Source organism: Pleurodeles waltl, chromosome 7 (genome assembly GCF_031143425.1).
Source record: "Pleurodeles waltl isolate 20211129_DDA chromosome 7, aPleWal1.hap1.20221129, whole genome shotgun sequence".
NCBI lineage: Eukaryota > Metazoa > Chordata > Amphibia > Caudata > Salamandridae > Pleurodeles > Pleurodeles waltl.
The window spans coordinates 575,844,952-575,862,270 of NC_090446.1; the positions used below are offsets into that span (position 1 = coordinate 575,844,952).

The 17,319-nt window shown below is 50.4% G+C and overlaps 1 protein-coding gene across 1 annotated transcript in view; it reads right to left on the bottom strand.

Moving 5' to 3' along the window:
- The window catches only part of SEPTIN1 (septin 1), a 60,697-nt gene extending 58,614 nt beyond the window's left edge, over window positions 1-2,083 (bottom strand). Inside the window, exon 1 of the mRNA XM_069244381.1 lies at window positions 1,979-2,083. Within this exon, the coding sequence (XP_069100482.1) occupies window positions 1,979-1,981 (3 nt within the window). The 5' untranslated portion in view covers window positions 1,982-2,083. The remainder of the gene's footprint in view (window positions 1-1,978) is intronic.
- Window positions 2,084-17,319: the final 15,236 nt, after the last annotated feature.

Genomic DNA, 17,319 nt, shown 5'->3' on the forward strand with positions numbered 1-17,319 from the left:
TTGCCCTCTTATGCACAGGATCGAAATGAAACTACAATGATCTCTTTCTTGTGTAAACCTTTATTCCTAAAATTTGCCATAGTCTTTTTTGTGTTGGTAAGGGGAACAAAGGCAGGATGCCAGGTATAATTGTCTTTAGACGTGGTTTATGGGCAGACAGGTGCAGAGAATTAACTTTTAAGAGATACTAGCCTACTGAGCTATACAACAAAATTAAAAGATGAAAACCAGGTACATTTTTATCACACTATTTGCAGTTAAAATGCCACAATAAACATAGTTGTGTGATACAAAATGGCCATGTTTATGCTTACATTTTTTTAATGCTACAGTATCCAAAGGGGCTTGTCGTAGACGTTGTATTAATTACAGAACTGTTTTACTACATAATTTCACTTAATAAGAATAAAAGTCACATGTTTTTCAACAAGAATAACAGTGATTGGACAGATGTATTATTGTGTGATATATTGGTGTTACCTGTATCTTAAGTTCTACCCCACGCCCCCTCCAACATTGAGTAAACCTTGAGTTTTTAATCATGCTACGTTGTTAAAGCCAGAGCCAAACAAGCATTGGCAAAGTTAGTTGCCAGCTTTGTCAATGCTTGTTTTGTAATAGTTTATAGTTGGAGAAGCGAAGTGGTCCTGGACAATACAAAAAAAAAGAAAACATTGCCTAAAAGCAAAAAATATTTTTGGTCTGAGAAAGTAGGCACTGCTATATTGTGTGTTAGTTCTGAATAACTACTTTGTATGTTGCGGTGTCCCTTGCGAATGTGCAAAAGGCTGCCATTCACAGTGACGTTAACCAATGGCTGAAGCGGCCTTACCCACTGCCCCATGCAGTCTGCAGCAGTGGGAGGAAGAAACATATGATTGACACACCAACAGACCAATGGATATAGAAAGCACACTCAAAACCCCTACGATTATTTTATGTATAATATTTTTTGTAAAGTCAGTAGGTCTTGGCCAATGCCAGACCTAAACAGGGAATGAGTCTTAACTGGCTCCTGCGGGCCTGGGAAACTAGCAATACTTGTTTAAGCAATTTGCTTTTCAGGCCCCTAGACCCCTTTCTGACCTCACACTCTCGTTCCCCTATCCGACTGCCTCCCTCTTCCATGTTCACTCTTCTGTTTTTGGCATTTTCTTATGCTGTCACTATACTCGTTTCGTCTGAGAGCTGTCTGAGGCTGCGAGAAACTCCCAGGACCACAGAGAGAGATGCAGCAATAAGGGACAGGGCTGGAACTAATGAGCGAGACAACTGCTGCTGGAGCACCAGGCATGCCTAGCAGCAGGAATGAGAAAACAGGATTGACTGACAGCACTGAGAGCAGGAGGGGGCTGGCAGCAGCGACGGCGCAGGGCGTCTGGCAGGAGCGACAGCACAGAGGATGCTTACAGACCGAGAGAGAAGCCATGATCTCTGAGAGGTGTAAAAGTGAAGGCATGCCGCAAACTAATGAAAGCGCAGAAAGTCTGACATCTGACACAGATGTATCCGGGGCCGAGACTTCAGACAAGAACGTCGCGGCAGAGAGAACGTCGGGATGTCTGAAAAACAGGGATGTTGGCTTCCCAGTAATCAAAGCATGGATCTGTCTGACGAGCTTCATAGAGCTATGTTAGGTGCGTAACATAGGCCCATGCGACGCAAGCTGGCTCCAACCCTTCAGGGGCCCTCACACCCTTGAGAGGGGTCCCATTCCATCCAAGGCCAATGATTATCTGTGAGATGTGGGAGATCCAGGGGGCCCTATTTACATTCAACATGGGGCCCCAACTATTTTACGTGAAGCTACTGGTTCTGAGTGTCTCGTATTGCAGCACACACCGTTCTCACAGTACTCAGATGCACAAGGATGCCTCACACAAACGTCTCGCAGCAGTGAGCACAAAGATGCTCGAAAGCGATGAGAGTGCAGGGATGTGAGCAGCCTGGGCCAGGAGTGACAGTCTGAAGCACTCACCATGTCTCTGAGAAGAGAGTGTCCCCAGCACGTCTGCCTCTTCGCCTCTGAGTTTCCTCAGCTTCCTCTGCTGCGCTGTGACAGGAAACCATGACACCTCAAACCGAGAGCGCCCTCGGTCGTTCCTATTGGTCCTCTGAGAGGATGTGAGAGGTGTGCGGTGTGTGGGGCGGGGGACCACTGGAGTATCTATGTGCTCTCAGAGAGAGGACCAATCCCAGCACAAGTGACAAGGGCAGCTCGGCACCCACCTGTCTGTCGCTGACCTACATGGCCTGTTCCTCAGCAGCAGTCCTCCCCCTGCTCCGTTTCTTAACGCATTAAGTGCGCAGAGCTGTGTGTGCGATAGTGCTTCATTGGTAACCTGATAGCTTGTATGTGCATAATCCCCATTTAAATCCAGCTGTAATCCTATACTGATGGGTGGCAATAATAATAAAAGTTACCGCTGACCCATCCATTCCCAAATTGCAAATAGGAAGGGGACGCCCCTTTGCAGGCTCCCTCCTGTTTGCGACGTGGAAAGGACCCCTAAATACCTTTTACAAGATGTAGTTGCAAACCCTGTGATTCTGCGAACTGTATGGTTTAGGAGCACAATAGAGCTTTGTACCTCTGGCCCATAGTCGCGGTCATGAAAGGTGCATGATCCCCTTGGAAAGTCTTGAGTCGAGTGGCATACCTAAGGAAGTTTAGGGTGGGCATGGGGCGAGTGTGGGCTTTCCCAACAGTGACTACAGTGAACCCGGCTAAAAAAGAGAAGGTGCAACAAGGGTTGCTTGGTTGTAGGCAAGTCACTTCCTGGGACTCCCTTTGCTCCAAGTTTTTGGCTTTCCTTTTGATACATTTCTCCTGAACGTGTCATTCATTACCTTTTTGGAAATCCATCCATCTAGGTCTGGCCAAATTCATCTGGATAAACTAATTCAAGTCTGTACCCAAGTAATTCCAAATATGTCTAAAGTTGGTATTGATGGTGACGTCTTCTTTCATTTTGGTAATCAACCAGAGGCTTCAGTACTAGATGTATCAACAACCTTGAACCATTCAGCCTGGATTTGTTGTTTGGCGATCCATTCATAAAACTGGCCACATACCTGATTTAGTGTTTGCTTCCCGGAACTGGGTGGTAACCGGATATATCATACCAGTGGACACATCACTACTTTACCATCAGTCTTCTCGTCGGGAGGAGCGCTGGCTTCAATCTAGAGTGCAATTCCTAAATTTGGGGGGGGGGGCGGGGGAGGAGAATTAATTTATCAAGCGCTTTAGAGGCTGAAACTTAATACTCATTCTGATAATATCAGTTCGTCCCTGGAGCTAATGTTCAGTTGTCTGTGTCATACATTGGTAAGTGAGATTCACACCAAGTCTCGAGGCCATGAGATAAGTAAACCATCTAAGCTTGTTTTTAAAATGGCAAAAAGTTTGACCCGCCTGGAAGCTTCAAGATGGAGGAAAAAAACCTATCCACTTAAAAACCTTCCCAGAAGCCCAACATAAAAACACAAAAAGTCCTTTATTAAAATGAAAACCTGTTTTGAGATTTACAATTCAGAAAATGCTCCTCCCAGTTAACTTGCCACAGCATTTTCTTGTACCCAGACTACTTTTATAAATAAAATCCTCGCAGGCCTTTTGCTATGAATTAGCTTTCCTCTATAATAAAAAAAAAATCCACACTTCATAAAACGCCCTCAAAACTCTGCAGGTGCACCGCCTCGCTCACCTCCACCTGCAGCTGGCGAGAGCTTCTGGGTCATCTCTTCCTCTTGTAAGCAAGGGTGGGCTTTTCTCCCAGCTCCTAAGACTGCAATCAGGAACTTCGGGTGGTATGTGCCCCTTCTTCGAAGCTCTAGCCCCTGCTCTTCATGGTAGGTAACAAACTCACTGGCTACTCTGTATGTCTCTATCAAAGTGAAGTAGGAGTTATCGCTGCCTTACTAAACAAGCACTGGCAACGCCAATAGAGCCAAGAGGCAGGGCCACTTGAATTCTTGAATTATGCGATGCTGTGGCTGCTGCATTTTTCGCATATTTATAGATTTGCCACATAATACATCATCTGCACCGTAATTTGCAGATTTTAACAAAAAACAAAATGTTTCCGAAAAACAAAAAACGCTGCATTGTGTTGCTGCGCAGTGGAATGCCACTTTTCAATAGCTTATTGCTCCTAAGTGATACTAATGAGGTGAAACATTTGCTAAGACAGTGTTAACATGGATACAAAATAGCAAAAAACTGAAGAAATACTGCTGCAAAATGTGCATTGTACCAGATAATTTGCCCTTTCTTGCCGGATTATTTAGTTATCACATAATTTGGTCCTCTTCTGCCGCATAATTCCCGTGGCCCTACCAAAAGTGTGTTGCCTTTAAAAGACCTAGCCAACCTTTCAGCTTTGCCAGTGGTTGTTGCAGATGCTAAATAGCATAGACAAAAAAGCCAAATTGACAGGCCTCTGCATTGTTTTGGCCATAAAATTCAGTGCCCAACATTGCTAGCCGTGCCAAGGCCCAGTGGACAATTTGTATCCATTCCAGTGGTGTTAACATTAAGTTTTGCGTCCTTCACGTTAAAAATGGAGCAGATTCTTCTGCTTATGGAAAGTTTGTCAGACAAGAATCCGTTTACCAGCATTCTTGCTAATGCCTTTGAATAGGAAGTTTTGACTGCATTGATTAAAGACAAAGTCGGTATCCCATATTTTCCCAGTTAGGCCCAAATGTGCGGCCAATTAACCTGGTTGAAAGCTTTGGTTGCACCAAAAGTCACTACTGCTGTTTGTAAATCAATAGCGCCAACCAGTTGTTGAAGTAAATCAGTTAGTTTTCTCCTGGGGATAAATCCCTGTTGATCTTTGCAGACCAGTTCCCCCATTACCACGTTTTTAGGGTCGAGCCTGCTTTGCATGCGCTCGCGCATGCGTATCGCAGGGAGACGCTTTTGTATTTAGAAAAGGGCTCGGAGCCCTGTCAACCTCACGTCAGCGTTTTTTATTGGTTCGTGGGCTTGCCTAATAAAATCTGCTTGCTTTCATTAGTCGAAGCCAAGCAAACGTCATGCCTTTTCTGGTTGCTAGCCCTCCTCCAGCGCAGTGTCCAAGTAGAGAAAACATGCAAGGCTCGTTGTTTTCCATCAGGCTCGTGGACTTCTTTTTCTCTAATGTACCAGCGCGATCTCGCTTGGCAGAAGTCGAGCGCTTTACATAGTTAATTTAACTTTTTTCGGGTTGTGTACATAAATGCACATTTGCCCCATTGGTGAAAAGTCGGGTTAGGAGTTTACAAAGCGATCAGCTCTAACATGAGCAAATCCGAGACCCGTTGCATTGTAAATGCTTGTTACTAAGATCCCTGCAAAACTTTTATAGTCTGTGTTCATAGGGAGATAAGTCTGTAGGATTTGCACCTTGTAGAGGTCTTATTTGCAGTTGCAGCTTGCGATGCATGGAAGAGGTGGCACGGCGCGGGGAGGGTGGCGGGGAGGCCCGGGTAAAAAATAAATAAAAAAAATAGATTAAAAAAACACTTACATGGCTCCGCACCGCTCTGCTCTCCCTCTTTGCTCCCAGCAAGCACAGGCACAGGCTTGCCAGCCTGCCCGGCGCCAATCCTGACTCTGCACAGAGCAGCGTCAGGATTGGCTAGGCGTGCCCTGGCTGGGCACTCCCAGGCAGACGGGGAGCCTGTGCAGGCTCTCTCCAGCCCAGCGACACAGTTGCTGGGCTGAAGAGAGCCCTGTGTGCATGTGTGAGACAGCCAGCCAAACACACATGCACTCTGAGGGGGAGTACACAGCACACCCCTTCAGTGCACATCACTCTCTTGGCCCACCCCTTTCAAAGAAAAGGATAATAAACATTGTTTCTTTGAAAGGTTTTGCAGCTGCCGCTGCTGGCGAGTGAGGGGGGGGCGATGCTCCTCCGCCCAAACGGAGGAGCCGCCCCTGCTTATTTGTCTTTAAGATGACAGCAACGGATACTTCCCCACACAGAATCTTCTTTGTGTAAAAAGTTGTTAAACATTTGTAGGAAGCTGGCTCTGCATATACTATATCAAAATGAGATATAGGCCCTCATTACAACCCTGACGGTCGGTGTTAAAGCGGCGGTAAGACCGCCAACAGGCCGGCGGTAAAAAAAATGGAATTATGACCGCGGTGGAAACCGCCAACATAGACAGCCACTTTAACATTCCGACCGCCTCGGCGGTAGAAGCAAACAGCATGGCGGTCACCGCCAACAGACAGGCGGAAGACAATGTACCGCCCACACCATTATGAGAGGCCAATCCGCCACCTTTTCCGGGGCAGATCCAACGCGAACAAAAACACAGCGGAAACAGGACTTGGAAGGGAAAACTCTCACCTCTACACCAAGAATTCAAGTCCATGTACTGCACCTACATAGTCCGTGGACCACTGGGCCCAAAATGCATGGGCGAGTCCAACACGAGATACCCGATCTAAACGGAGAGATCACTGCTGGGGCATCAGATTGAAATAAAACAGGCACCTCAGGGGAATGGGAAGGGGGGGGCACCCCAGCCAGATGAGTGCACGACCCCAGCTCCACGAGGGGGCTCCATGCACATTGATGTATCCTGTGGAGTGCAAAGCCACAGTCTCACAAGTCTCTCCTGTGGTGGTTTTCCCACTGCTTTATCCTGGGGAGTGCAAAGCCACAGTCTCTCAAGTGGATAACAGTCTCCACTTCTTCTGGAGGGGGCTTTGTGCCCAGAGTGCTTCATCCTGCCAAGGACAGAGGTAGTCAATGCCTTTCTCCACTGGTTCTGGAGGGGGCTTTGTGCCCAGAGTGCTTCATCCTGCCAAGGACTGAGGTAGGGGATGTGATACTTCACTGGTTCTGGAGGTGGCTTGGTGCCCAGAGTGCTTCATCCTGCCAAGGACAGAGGTAGTGGATGTGATACTCCACTGGTTCTGGAGGGGGCTTTGTGCCCAGAGTGCTTTATCCTGCCAAGGACTCAGGTAGTGGATCTGACACTCCACTGACGGTGGGGCAACATGGAAGCTGTCCAGGCCCCTGGAACTGACCACCAGCCTCATACGAATGACCACTGGGGATGGCAGCCATGTCTGCGGTGGTGCCACTGGCACAGGATGTGGTGTGGTGCTACTGGCGGCGGTGTCCTGAGCTGTGGTGCTGGTGGGGGGGCTCACTGAGCTTGCTGCTGGTGGCGGTGTCCTGAGCGGCGGTGCTGGTGGGTGGCTCACTAAGCGTGCTGCTGGCGGCGGTGTCCTGAGCGGCGGTGCTGGTGGTGGCCTCACTGAGCTTGCTGTTGGCAGCGGTGTCCTGCGCAGCGGTGCTGGTGGCGGCCTCACTGAGGTTGCTGGTGGCGGCAGTGTCCTGAGCAGCGGTGCTGGTGGTGGCCTCACTGAGCTTGCTGCTGCTGAAGGGCACAGTGTCTGCGATGCAGGTGAAGAGCATAGTATCCTGGGTGCTGGCGGCGGTGCCCGTGGCAGCGGTGCATGTGGCGGTGCCGGTTGTGGTCTTGTCCGCCGTGCAGGTTGGCGGCGACTTCCCTTTCTTTCTCTGGCCCTTCCCCACCTTGGATGGTGGCACAGCTGTCTTGCCACTCCCAACTGTTGTCTTGCCTGAGTCCTTGGTGGCAGGTGTTTTGGCCTTCTCCCTCCAGGCTGTGGGGAACTTTTGTTGTTTTGGAGGTGGGGGAATGTCCTTGGCCTCACTCCTTGGGACACTGGCTGCCCTGCTGCTTGGTGCACTCCAGAAGCCGGTTACTGCTGGCACCACTGTTCCCGGTGATGTACTGGCTGAGGTTCTGGGTTGGGACCTGGAAAGGCGGGCCCTAGGGGACGGAAGGGGTGGGGGAGGTGAAGGGAAGAGGTCAAGGTTTGAAAGGAAACGTTTTTTAGACACACTGGGACGGGTAGATGGAGGGGGTTTGGGAGTGGAGGAAGAGGTAGTGGTTGTAGGAGGTGTTCGTTTGGTGACTTTGGGTGAAGGTGCATGGGCTGGAGGCTGTCGTGAGGTGGATGGCTGTTGGGTGGGTGTGTGACTGCGTTTGTGTAGTTTGGGAGGAAGGCTCACAGACACACTGGGAGAGGACACAGGGGATGTGTGAATGGTAGTGGGGATGGTGAGTGCACGTGAGCGGTGTGTGGTGATAGGCGTGCTGGTGATGGTAGTGGCTGAAGATGTAGGGCATGCAGGTGTGAGTGGAGACGTGACAGGGAGGGAGGAGGGAGACGTGGAGGAGGGGGACACAGTGGTGGCAGTGGATGTTGGTATGCGTGCATGGGAATGATCCTTGTGTGAGTGCCTGTGGGATGTGTGGTGCTTATTTTTGCCAGAGCTACCCTTGTGTTTTGAGGTGTGTGCATGCTGGTCTGATGGTGTGCTTGGGATAGGCTGAGGTACAGGGGATTGGGTCTGGGTGGAGGAAGTTGGAGGGGGGAGGTTGGACACAGGGACAATGTCTGCCATCAGTGCTGAGGCCAGAGTCTGAAATACTTGCTGTTGGGCTGCCTGGCCAGAATGAATGCCCTCCAGGTATGCATTTGTCTATTACAATTGCCTCTCTACACTCTGGATGGCATTCAGAATGGTAGACTGCCCAACAGTGAGGGATCTGAGGAGGTCAATGGTCTCCTCACTGAGGGCAGCAGGGCTGACTGGGGCAGGGCCTGAGGTGCCTGGGGCGAAGGAGATGCCCACCCTCCTGGGTGAGCAGCCACGGGGCACACACTGAGGGGCTGCTGGGAGGGCGGTGCTGGTAGGGGAGTGGTGGCTGTACCTGTAGATGCGGTGGGCACAGAGGGGCCCGCCACCGCAAAGGAGCTCCCATCAGAGGAGGAGTCGGTGTCGCTGGTCTCAGCTCCTGTCCCTGCCGTGGAGCTCCCCTTGCCCTCCGTCCCACTGGTGAATTCTGAGTCCGTAGTCTCGCCCTCCAGGGCCATGTGGGATGCAGCTCCCTCCTGCTCCGGTGGCACAGCTCCTCCGCCTCCTGATGATGCTAATGCACACAAGAACAGGGAGACCACAAAGAGGGGGGAAAAGAAAGTAGAAAGACATGTTCAGTGCATGCAATATTGCTACAGTTGGCGGACACTACAGACACAGCAGCCCTCTGCACTACGCCATGCACTTTGTGTTCCCTAATGGATCACAGGGACATGGGGTACAAGGCCTATGCCTGATTGCTGCATACATGCAAGTCACAGGAGCCTGACTAGGTGTAGATGGCTCTTACCACTGGTGGGGATGGGGTGCCACTGAGCCTGCCTCACAAAGGGGCCTTGCCTACAAGGCCCGCCCTAACCTAGGGGAACCGACAGCCCACCTCCCCCACCCAGACACCTCCAATACGCTGAATCAGATGGATGTGAGTGTACTCACCCCCTTGTGGCTGCTGTGATTCCCTCAAGCGCCCATCCAACTCTGGATACGCCACCGCCAGGATCTGGAACATCAGGGGGGTCATGGTGCAACGGGCACCCCTCCCATGTTGGGAGGCCATCCCCAGCTGGACCTCCGCCGTCTTCTTGCTCCAGCGGCGAATGTCCTCCCATCTTTTCCGGCAGTGGGTGCTCCGTCTGTGGTGGACCTCCAGGCCCCGGATGTCCTTGACGATGGCATGCCAAATATCCTTCTTCTGGTGGGAGCTGACTCACAGGAATAGTACAGGGGAAAAGGAAAAACTATAACTGTCACAGTCATTGGCCCACATTCCCACCCTTGCCCTGACGCACATACACTCACCATCCACTCATGCAAGCCTCATTCCCCCCCATCTCCCATCCACAACACTCCAAACAGGCATTGCCCATACAGCATGCTCACAGTGTACTCACCTGTTTGCCTGGAGGATCGTAGAGTAGCATGTACTGGGGGAGGACACCATCCACTAGTTTCTCCAACTCCTCCGATGTGAAGGCAGGGGCCCTTTCCCCAGACACTTGAGCCATTGTCGCTTCAAGACTGAGGTCACAGCAGCACATGCAGTGTAGGTCCTCTCCTGTTGAAGATCAGGTATCAAGTGAGTGAACAGACAGAAAATGGCGGTCACATCCGCGGCGGTGCATACCATCACCGCCGGCGTACATCGTCATTGGCTCCTGGGACCCATAGGGTCCAATGTTAACCAATGCAGGATTGCGCTGCGGTCTTTGACCGCCTACCGCGATTGTGTACAACGCTAGTGCAGTTACCTCATATCCCCTTGTCCCACATTACAGGTTAGGCAGCCGCCATTTCAGGGGGCCACATGGCATTAATTTTAAATGCGTCACACATATATAGGCCTTGCATACACACTAAGACATGCACATAGCGGATTGACAAATGTGCGCAATAAAGTTGTTTATTTCATACCTCAGTGTTGGCTGACCCTTTGATCGCTGTTCTCATCCATAGAGCACGTCCGCTGGGGCAGGTGAGGAGATGGCGGCATCCTCCGGTGTACAGTGTTGTCTGCCCTGCTGAAACACATGCGCAGCTACATCGTTTTCCCTCAGGTGGAGAATTTGCCTACAGTGAAAGGTGACATCTACGGCATGGGACATATCCCTAACATCATAGGTGCCATTGATTGGACACATGTGGCCTTGTCCCCCCCCCACAGGAGTGAACAGGTGTACAGAAACCGGAAGAGTTACCATTCAATGAGTGTGCAGATGGTGTGTTTGGCCGACCAGTACATCTCCCATGTGAATGCCAAGTTTTCTGGCTCAGTGCATGACGCTTACATTCTGAGGAATAGCAGCATCCCTTATGTGATGGGGCAACTCCAGAGGCACCGTGTGTGGCTATTAGGTGAGGACGTGGACCCTATATAGTGTGAATAGTTGTCTGGGTCTGGGGTTGTCCCTAAGGGTTAGTGTGTGTCTAACAGTTGTCCCTCAACATTTGCAGGTGACTCTGGCTACCCCAACCTATCATGGCTACTAACCCCAGTGAGGAATCCCAGGACAAGGGCAGCGGAAGGCTACAATGAGGCACATGGGCGAACTAGGAAGGTTATAGAGAGGACCTTCGGCCTCCTGAAGGCCAGGTTCAGGTGCCTCCATATGACAGGTGGTTCCCTATACTACTCACCAAAGAAGGTGTGCCAGATCATCGTGGCCTGCTGTATGCTGCAGAACTTGGCTTTGCGGCAACATGTGCCTTTTCTGCAGCAGGATGATCCTGAAGGAGGTGTTGTGGCAGCTGTGGAGCCTGTGGACAGTGAGGAAGAGAAGGCAGAAAAAGAGGACATAGACAACAGAAACACCGTGATCCATCAATACTTCCAGTGAGACACAGGTAAGAAGACATCACTGCCTCCTACATCTGATAACATTATTTGACCTCTCATCTGTCTGTCACTTTCACCCAGTGTATGGACCCCGATTTGTCACTTTCCCTTTCGATTTCACAGATGTGGGTCCCACTGTGTGACCTCTGCTATGTTACCTCATGGACTAGAGCTGTGTGACATAAGTATGTTGACAATACAATGGACATTGCTATTTCCCTCAGTTATTGCAAATACACAATTGTGAAAGCACAGACTGGCTCCAGATTGTTTTGTGATTTAAGGGTGTTTATTTAAGTGCTAAATAGTGGAGGGGGTTGTAAAATGGTCAGGGGTGATGGTGAACGAATGTCCATGGCAGAGTCCAGTCTATTAGTCTCACAGGTGCATTGTCCAAAGGGGCATAGGAAGTGGAGCTAGGGCAGTTTAAGGATGGACAGGGTGACAACGTGGGACCGAAGGATGACATTCAGGGTGGTCTCATTTCTTGGCAGGGGTCTTGGCATTGTTCTCTGTCTTTGTCCTGGATCTCAGGGACCGCTTGCAGGGTGGTTCTCCATCTGCAGGGGGTGTGGTGCTGGTGTCATGGCCCTGTGGCAGTGCCTCCTGTCCACTAGCGCCGGTGGAAGTGGTGGGCAGTTCATTGTCAAGGCTAGTGTCAGGGGCCCCTTGTTGTGCCACAGTGTCCCTCCTGGTGTTCACGAGGTCCTTCAACACCCCTACAATGGTGCCCTGGGTGGTATTGATGGATTTGAGTTCCTCCCTGAACCCCAAATACTGTTCCTCCTGCAGCCGCTGGGTCTCCTGAAACTTGTCCAGTACCGTTGCCATCGTCTCCTGGGAATGATGGTAGGCTCCCATGATGTTGGAGAGGGCCTCGTGCAGAGTGGGTTCCCTTGGCCTGTCCTCCCCCTGTCGCACAGCAGCCCTCCCTGTTCCCTGGTTTTCCTGGGCCTCTGTCCCCTGAACCGTGTGCCCACTACCACTGCCCCTAGGTCCCTGCTGTTCTTGGAGTGGTGGGTTAGACTGGGTTCCCTGTAGTGGTGGACACACTGCTGCTTGACGTGTCCTGGGGACAGAGGTATGGGCCCGCGGGGGTGGGTGCTGTGGTGGTGTTTCCTGAGGGGAGAGGCTCTGTGGTGGCCTGTGACTGTGTGAGGGGAACCGACTGTCCCGAGGTCCCAGATGGGCCGGGCTGGTCATCTAGATCCAGTTGGACAGAGCTGCTGTCATCACTGTGGGTGGAGTGGACATGTCTGGAACCTCCTGTCTGGTGACGTTGGGTAGGGGTCCTGCAGGGGTGTAAAGGCTTGATTATTGCATCTGTGTGTGCCATGGTGTGCAATGGGTGGGTGACCCTGTACCCCAGTGCTTCCATTCCTGTGTAGGACCTTGTGTGCTAATTGTTTAGGGGTCTGTGTGGGTATGTGTAGTGGACATGCATTGGTGATGGGTGTCCATGCTTTGTTGTTGCATGTAGGGCTTGGTGTTGGGATGTGTGGTTTGTGATAGTGGGACATATGTGAGGAGTTGGAGTGATGGGGGTGAGGGCGAGGGTGGGGGTATGTGATAGCATGCAGGTAGGGTGGGGAATTAAGTAGTTAAAGCTTTGACTTACCAGAGTCCATTCCTCCAGCTACTCCTGCGAGGCCCTCAGGATGCAGAATAGCCAAGACCTGCTCCTCCCATGTTGTTAGTTGTGGGGGAGGAGGGGGGGTCCGCCGCCAGTCCTCTAAATCGCAATGTGGTGTCTTGAGACCACGGAATGCATCTTCCTCCGTAGTTCGTTCCACCTCTTCCTCATGTCATCCCATGTTCTTGGGTGCTGTCCCACTGCGTTGACCCTGTCCGCGATTCTGCGCCATAGCCCCATCTTCCTAGCTATGGTGGTGTGCTGCACCTGTGATCCGAATAGCTGTGGCTCTACCTGGATGATTTCCTCCGCTATGACCCTGAGCTCCTCCTCAGAAAACCTGGGGTGTCTTTGCGGTGCCATAGGGTGGTGTGGGTGATGTGTGAGATGGTGTGTGTTGTGATGTGTGGGGTGATGTTTAGGGTTGTGATGGTGTTGTGTGCCTCTGTATGCTGGTGTTGTCTTTGCTTTGCTGTCTTTCTGGTATTCTTCTAAATTTTTGGTAGTAAGGGTTTGTGGGTAATGTTGGTGTGTGTTTTATATTGTATTGGGTGTGTGGGAGTGGTGTGTGTATGTGTATCAGGTGTGTGTATTTTGAATTGTCCAATGTGGCTGTTTTTTGTAAATTTGTGTGTATTTTGAGCGCGGCGGTGTGTACCGCCAATGGAATACTGCGGTTGAAAGACCGCCGCGTGGATTCTTGGGTCGTGATAGTGTGGGTGTATTCCTGTTGGCGAGACAGTGGAGGTTTTGTTATCGCCAGTTTATCACTGACCTTTGGTGTGGCGGACTTGTGTGGGTGTCTAGATTTTGGCGGATTCTGAGCTTTGGGCCGTGATAGCTGTGGCGGAATTCCATGGCCGCGGCGGTGTGTTGGCGGTCTTCTGAACGGCGGTAAGCGGGATTTACCGCCAATGTTGTAATGAGGGCCATAGTGTTCACAGAGTCCAGGGGTTCCCCAAGAGGCTTGACACAGGCAATAATAAATAATACTACTGCTCTATTTGTGGTAGTGTGGTCAAACAGTTAGGCTTATCATAGGGTAGTGTTAAGCATTTGTTGTACACACACAAGCAATAGAAGAAACACACACTCAATGACTTAACTCCAGACCAATAGGTTTTTATATAGAAAAATATATTTTTGTTACTTTATTACTAGAGCCACAAGGCTCAGTTCAGAAGTAAATACTGTTGCAGATAAGTACTTAGCATAGACATCAATTTAACTTTGTTTCGCTTTAGTCAAGTAAGCAGTTTTTAAGAAAACAGAGAATATCTATTTTAAAAGTGGACACTGCATTTTCAGAACAGTTCCTGGGGGAAGAAAATAAAGTACAGTTTTAGAAGTAAGTACAGGACTTACAGTTCCAGTCTCTGGGTTACAGGTAGTCCACCGTTGGGGGTTCAAGTCAACCCCAAACACCCACCACCAACAACATGGGGCCGGCCGGGTACAGAGGTCAAAGTGGAGCAATTTTCACGTGGGCTCCTATGGAGACAGGCGGTACTCGGAATTCGGTCTGCCAGCAGGTAAGTACCCGTGGCTCGGAGGGCAGACCAGGGGGAATTAGAGGAGCACTGGAGGGGCCCCAAGTAGGCACCAATACCACACCCTCAGCGGCAAAGGCGCGGCTGGTTGCAGGGTGCAAACACAGCATCGGGTTTCCAATTAAACTCTATGAGGGGGCCCTGGGGGTCACTTAGGCACTGCAAGTGAGGTCCGGGAGGAGGGTGTCTCGGGCACACCACCGGTCGGACAGGGAAGAGGGATGCCTGTTGGTCATTGCTGCACTGGGTGTCGATTCCTCCCAGGCCTGGGGGCTGCCAGTGCAGTGGGTCCTTTGGCGTCTGTTATCTTCGTCCAGGGCAGTCGCGGTCAAGGGGTCCTCGGGATTGCCTCTGCAGGTGTCAGCCTGGAGTGTGGAGAGGTCAACCCAGGGTGGGCACTTGGTCCTCGTCACCGGGGGGTCCTCTCTGGTCAGTTGGGCCACCTGAACGCGGGCCGTGGACGTCGGATGCAGAGTTGTTAGGACTCATGAGTTGGGAGTCCTTCAGACCTTCTGTTCTTCTTTGGACAAGGCCGCTGTCCCTGGGAGTTCTTGATCCTCTGTGATGCAGGCAGTCCTCTGGAGGTTTGTCAGCGGTTGATGTACCTGCAGGACGCATTGCTTTTCTTTTGCAGGTTCTTTGAAGAAGGAGACAGGCCGGTAGGGCTGGGGCCAAGTCAGTTGTTGTCTCCTTTCCTTCTCTGCTGGGGTTTCAGCCAAGCAGTCCTTCTTCTTGTGAGGTCATCAGGAATCTGACTAGCTTGGTTCAGGGAGCCCTTACATTCAAGATTTAGGGTTGTTTTAGGGGTCAGAGGGCAGTAGCCAATGACTACTGTCGCTGAGAGTGGCTACATCCTTCTTGTGCTCACTCCCTTTGGGGAGAGGAGCAAATTCCTATCCTATCCAAGATGGAGTATTCTGCAGGAGGGGGTCACTTCAGCTCTGGACACCTTACGGGTGGTCCTGGCTGAGATGGTAACTCATCCTTGTTTTTCCTAATTATCCCTCTGGACTTGCCACCAAAGGTGGGGGCTTTGTTTGGGGGCTGGGCATCTCCACTAGCTGGAGTGCCCTGGGGCATTGTAACACGAAGCCTGAGCCTTTGAGGCTCACTGTTTGGTGTTACAGTTCCTGCAGCACCTCCACCCAGTGCAGGCTTTGTTTCTGGCCCCAGAGAGCACAAAGGCTCTCACCCCAGAGGCCAGAAACTCATCTCTCAGTAGCAGTCTGGCACAGACAAGTCAGTCCTGCACTGAAGGATTCGGTAAAATACAGGGGGCATCTCTAAGATACCATGTGTGCATTTTTTTTATAAATCCAACACTGGCATCAGTGTGGGTTTATTTTTCTTAGAAGTTGATACCACACTTCCCAGTATTTAGTGTAGCCATTATGGAACTGTGGAGTTCGTTTTGACAAACTCCCAGCCCATATACTTACTAGGCCACACTGTACTTACAATGTCCAAGAATGGACCTAGACACTGTAGGGGCATATTGCTCATGCAGCCATGCCCTCATCTATGGTATAGTCCACCCTGCCTTATGGATTTAAGGCCTGCTAGAGGGGTGACTTGTCTATGCCACAGGCAGTGTTTTGTGGGCATGGCACCCTGAGGGGGATGCCATGTCGACTTTGCCTTTTTCTCCCCACCAACACACACAATCTGCAATGGCAGTGTGCATGTGTTAGATGAGGGGGTCCGTTAGGGTGGCACAACACGTGCTGCAGCCCTTAGGGACCTTCTCTGGTCACAGGGCCCTGGGTACCACTGGTACACTGTACAAGGGACTTATCTGTGTGACAGAGGTGTGCCAATTGTGGAAACAATGGTCCATTTTAGTGAAAGAACACTGGTGCTGGGGCCTGGTTTCGTTTCTTTTTCTGACTTCAAAGTTAGAAGATTTATGTGACAATCATCCTGTGAAAGGAAAGACCTTTTCTGGTAAACAACACAACTTAATTATTTGTAAATGAGCTGTGCAGATATTTCAGATAATACCATCATTAGGAAAGCACAAATAAACCAAACTGTTTGTAATTCTGAAGCGTGGTGAAAACAAATATTTTAATACAGTCACAACAAATCAATACACCCGGTGATGACATTTCCACACATTATCTTTGTGCGCTATATACTTCTATCAGTAAAACGAAATGTCTGTTCAAATACAATAGCCATTTCGATTGAAAATGTGTTGTCTGTAATGTCAGTGTGCTACCACACCATGCAGACTCCACTATACGCCACTCTATTTTACACCACTCCACTCTACAACACTACACCATTATTCTCATATCTGTGCCCCTCCACTCTACACCACTCTACTCCACTCTGACATGCAACTCCATTCTACAACATTATGCTCCACTCTATCACCCCACTTCACTCAGTGAAACTCAACTCCACTCTATGATACTGCATGCCACTCCACTCTATACCACTACACTTAACAACACTCCACTCCACAACATGTCACTTTACTTACGACACACCACTCCACTCTGACAACCCACTCGTCACACCCACCCCACACACCCACCCCACTCCACTCTATACCCCTCCAATCTAAGACACTGTTATGACACGCCACTCTATGACATGCCACTCCATTTTGCTCTACGACGTGCCCCACTCAGGCCAAACCACTTTGGACTCGCCACTCTATTCTATGCCACTCCTCTCTATGATACGCCACTCTACTCTATGACATACCAATCTGCTCTACTTCCTTTCATGCTACGCCTCCACTCTATGCCACAACAGTCTACAATACAATACTCTATAGCATGACACTCTACACCACTCTACTCTATGACACACCACTCCACCCTACAACACTCCACGACACTCTATGCCACTTCATTGTGACACTTA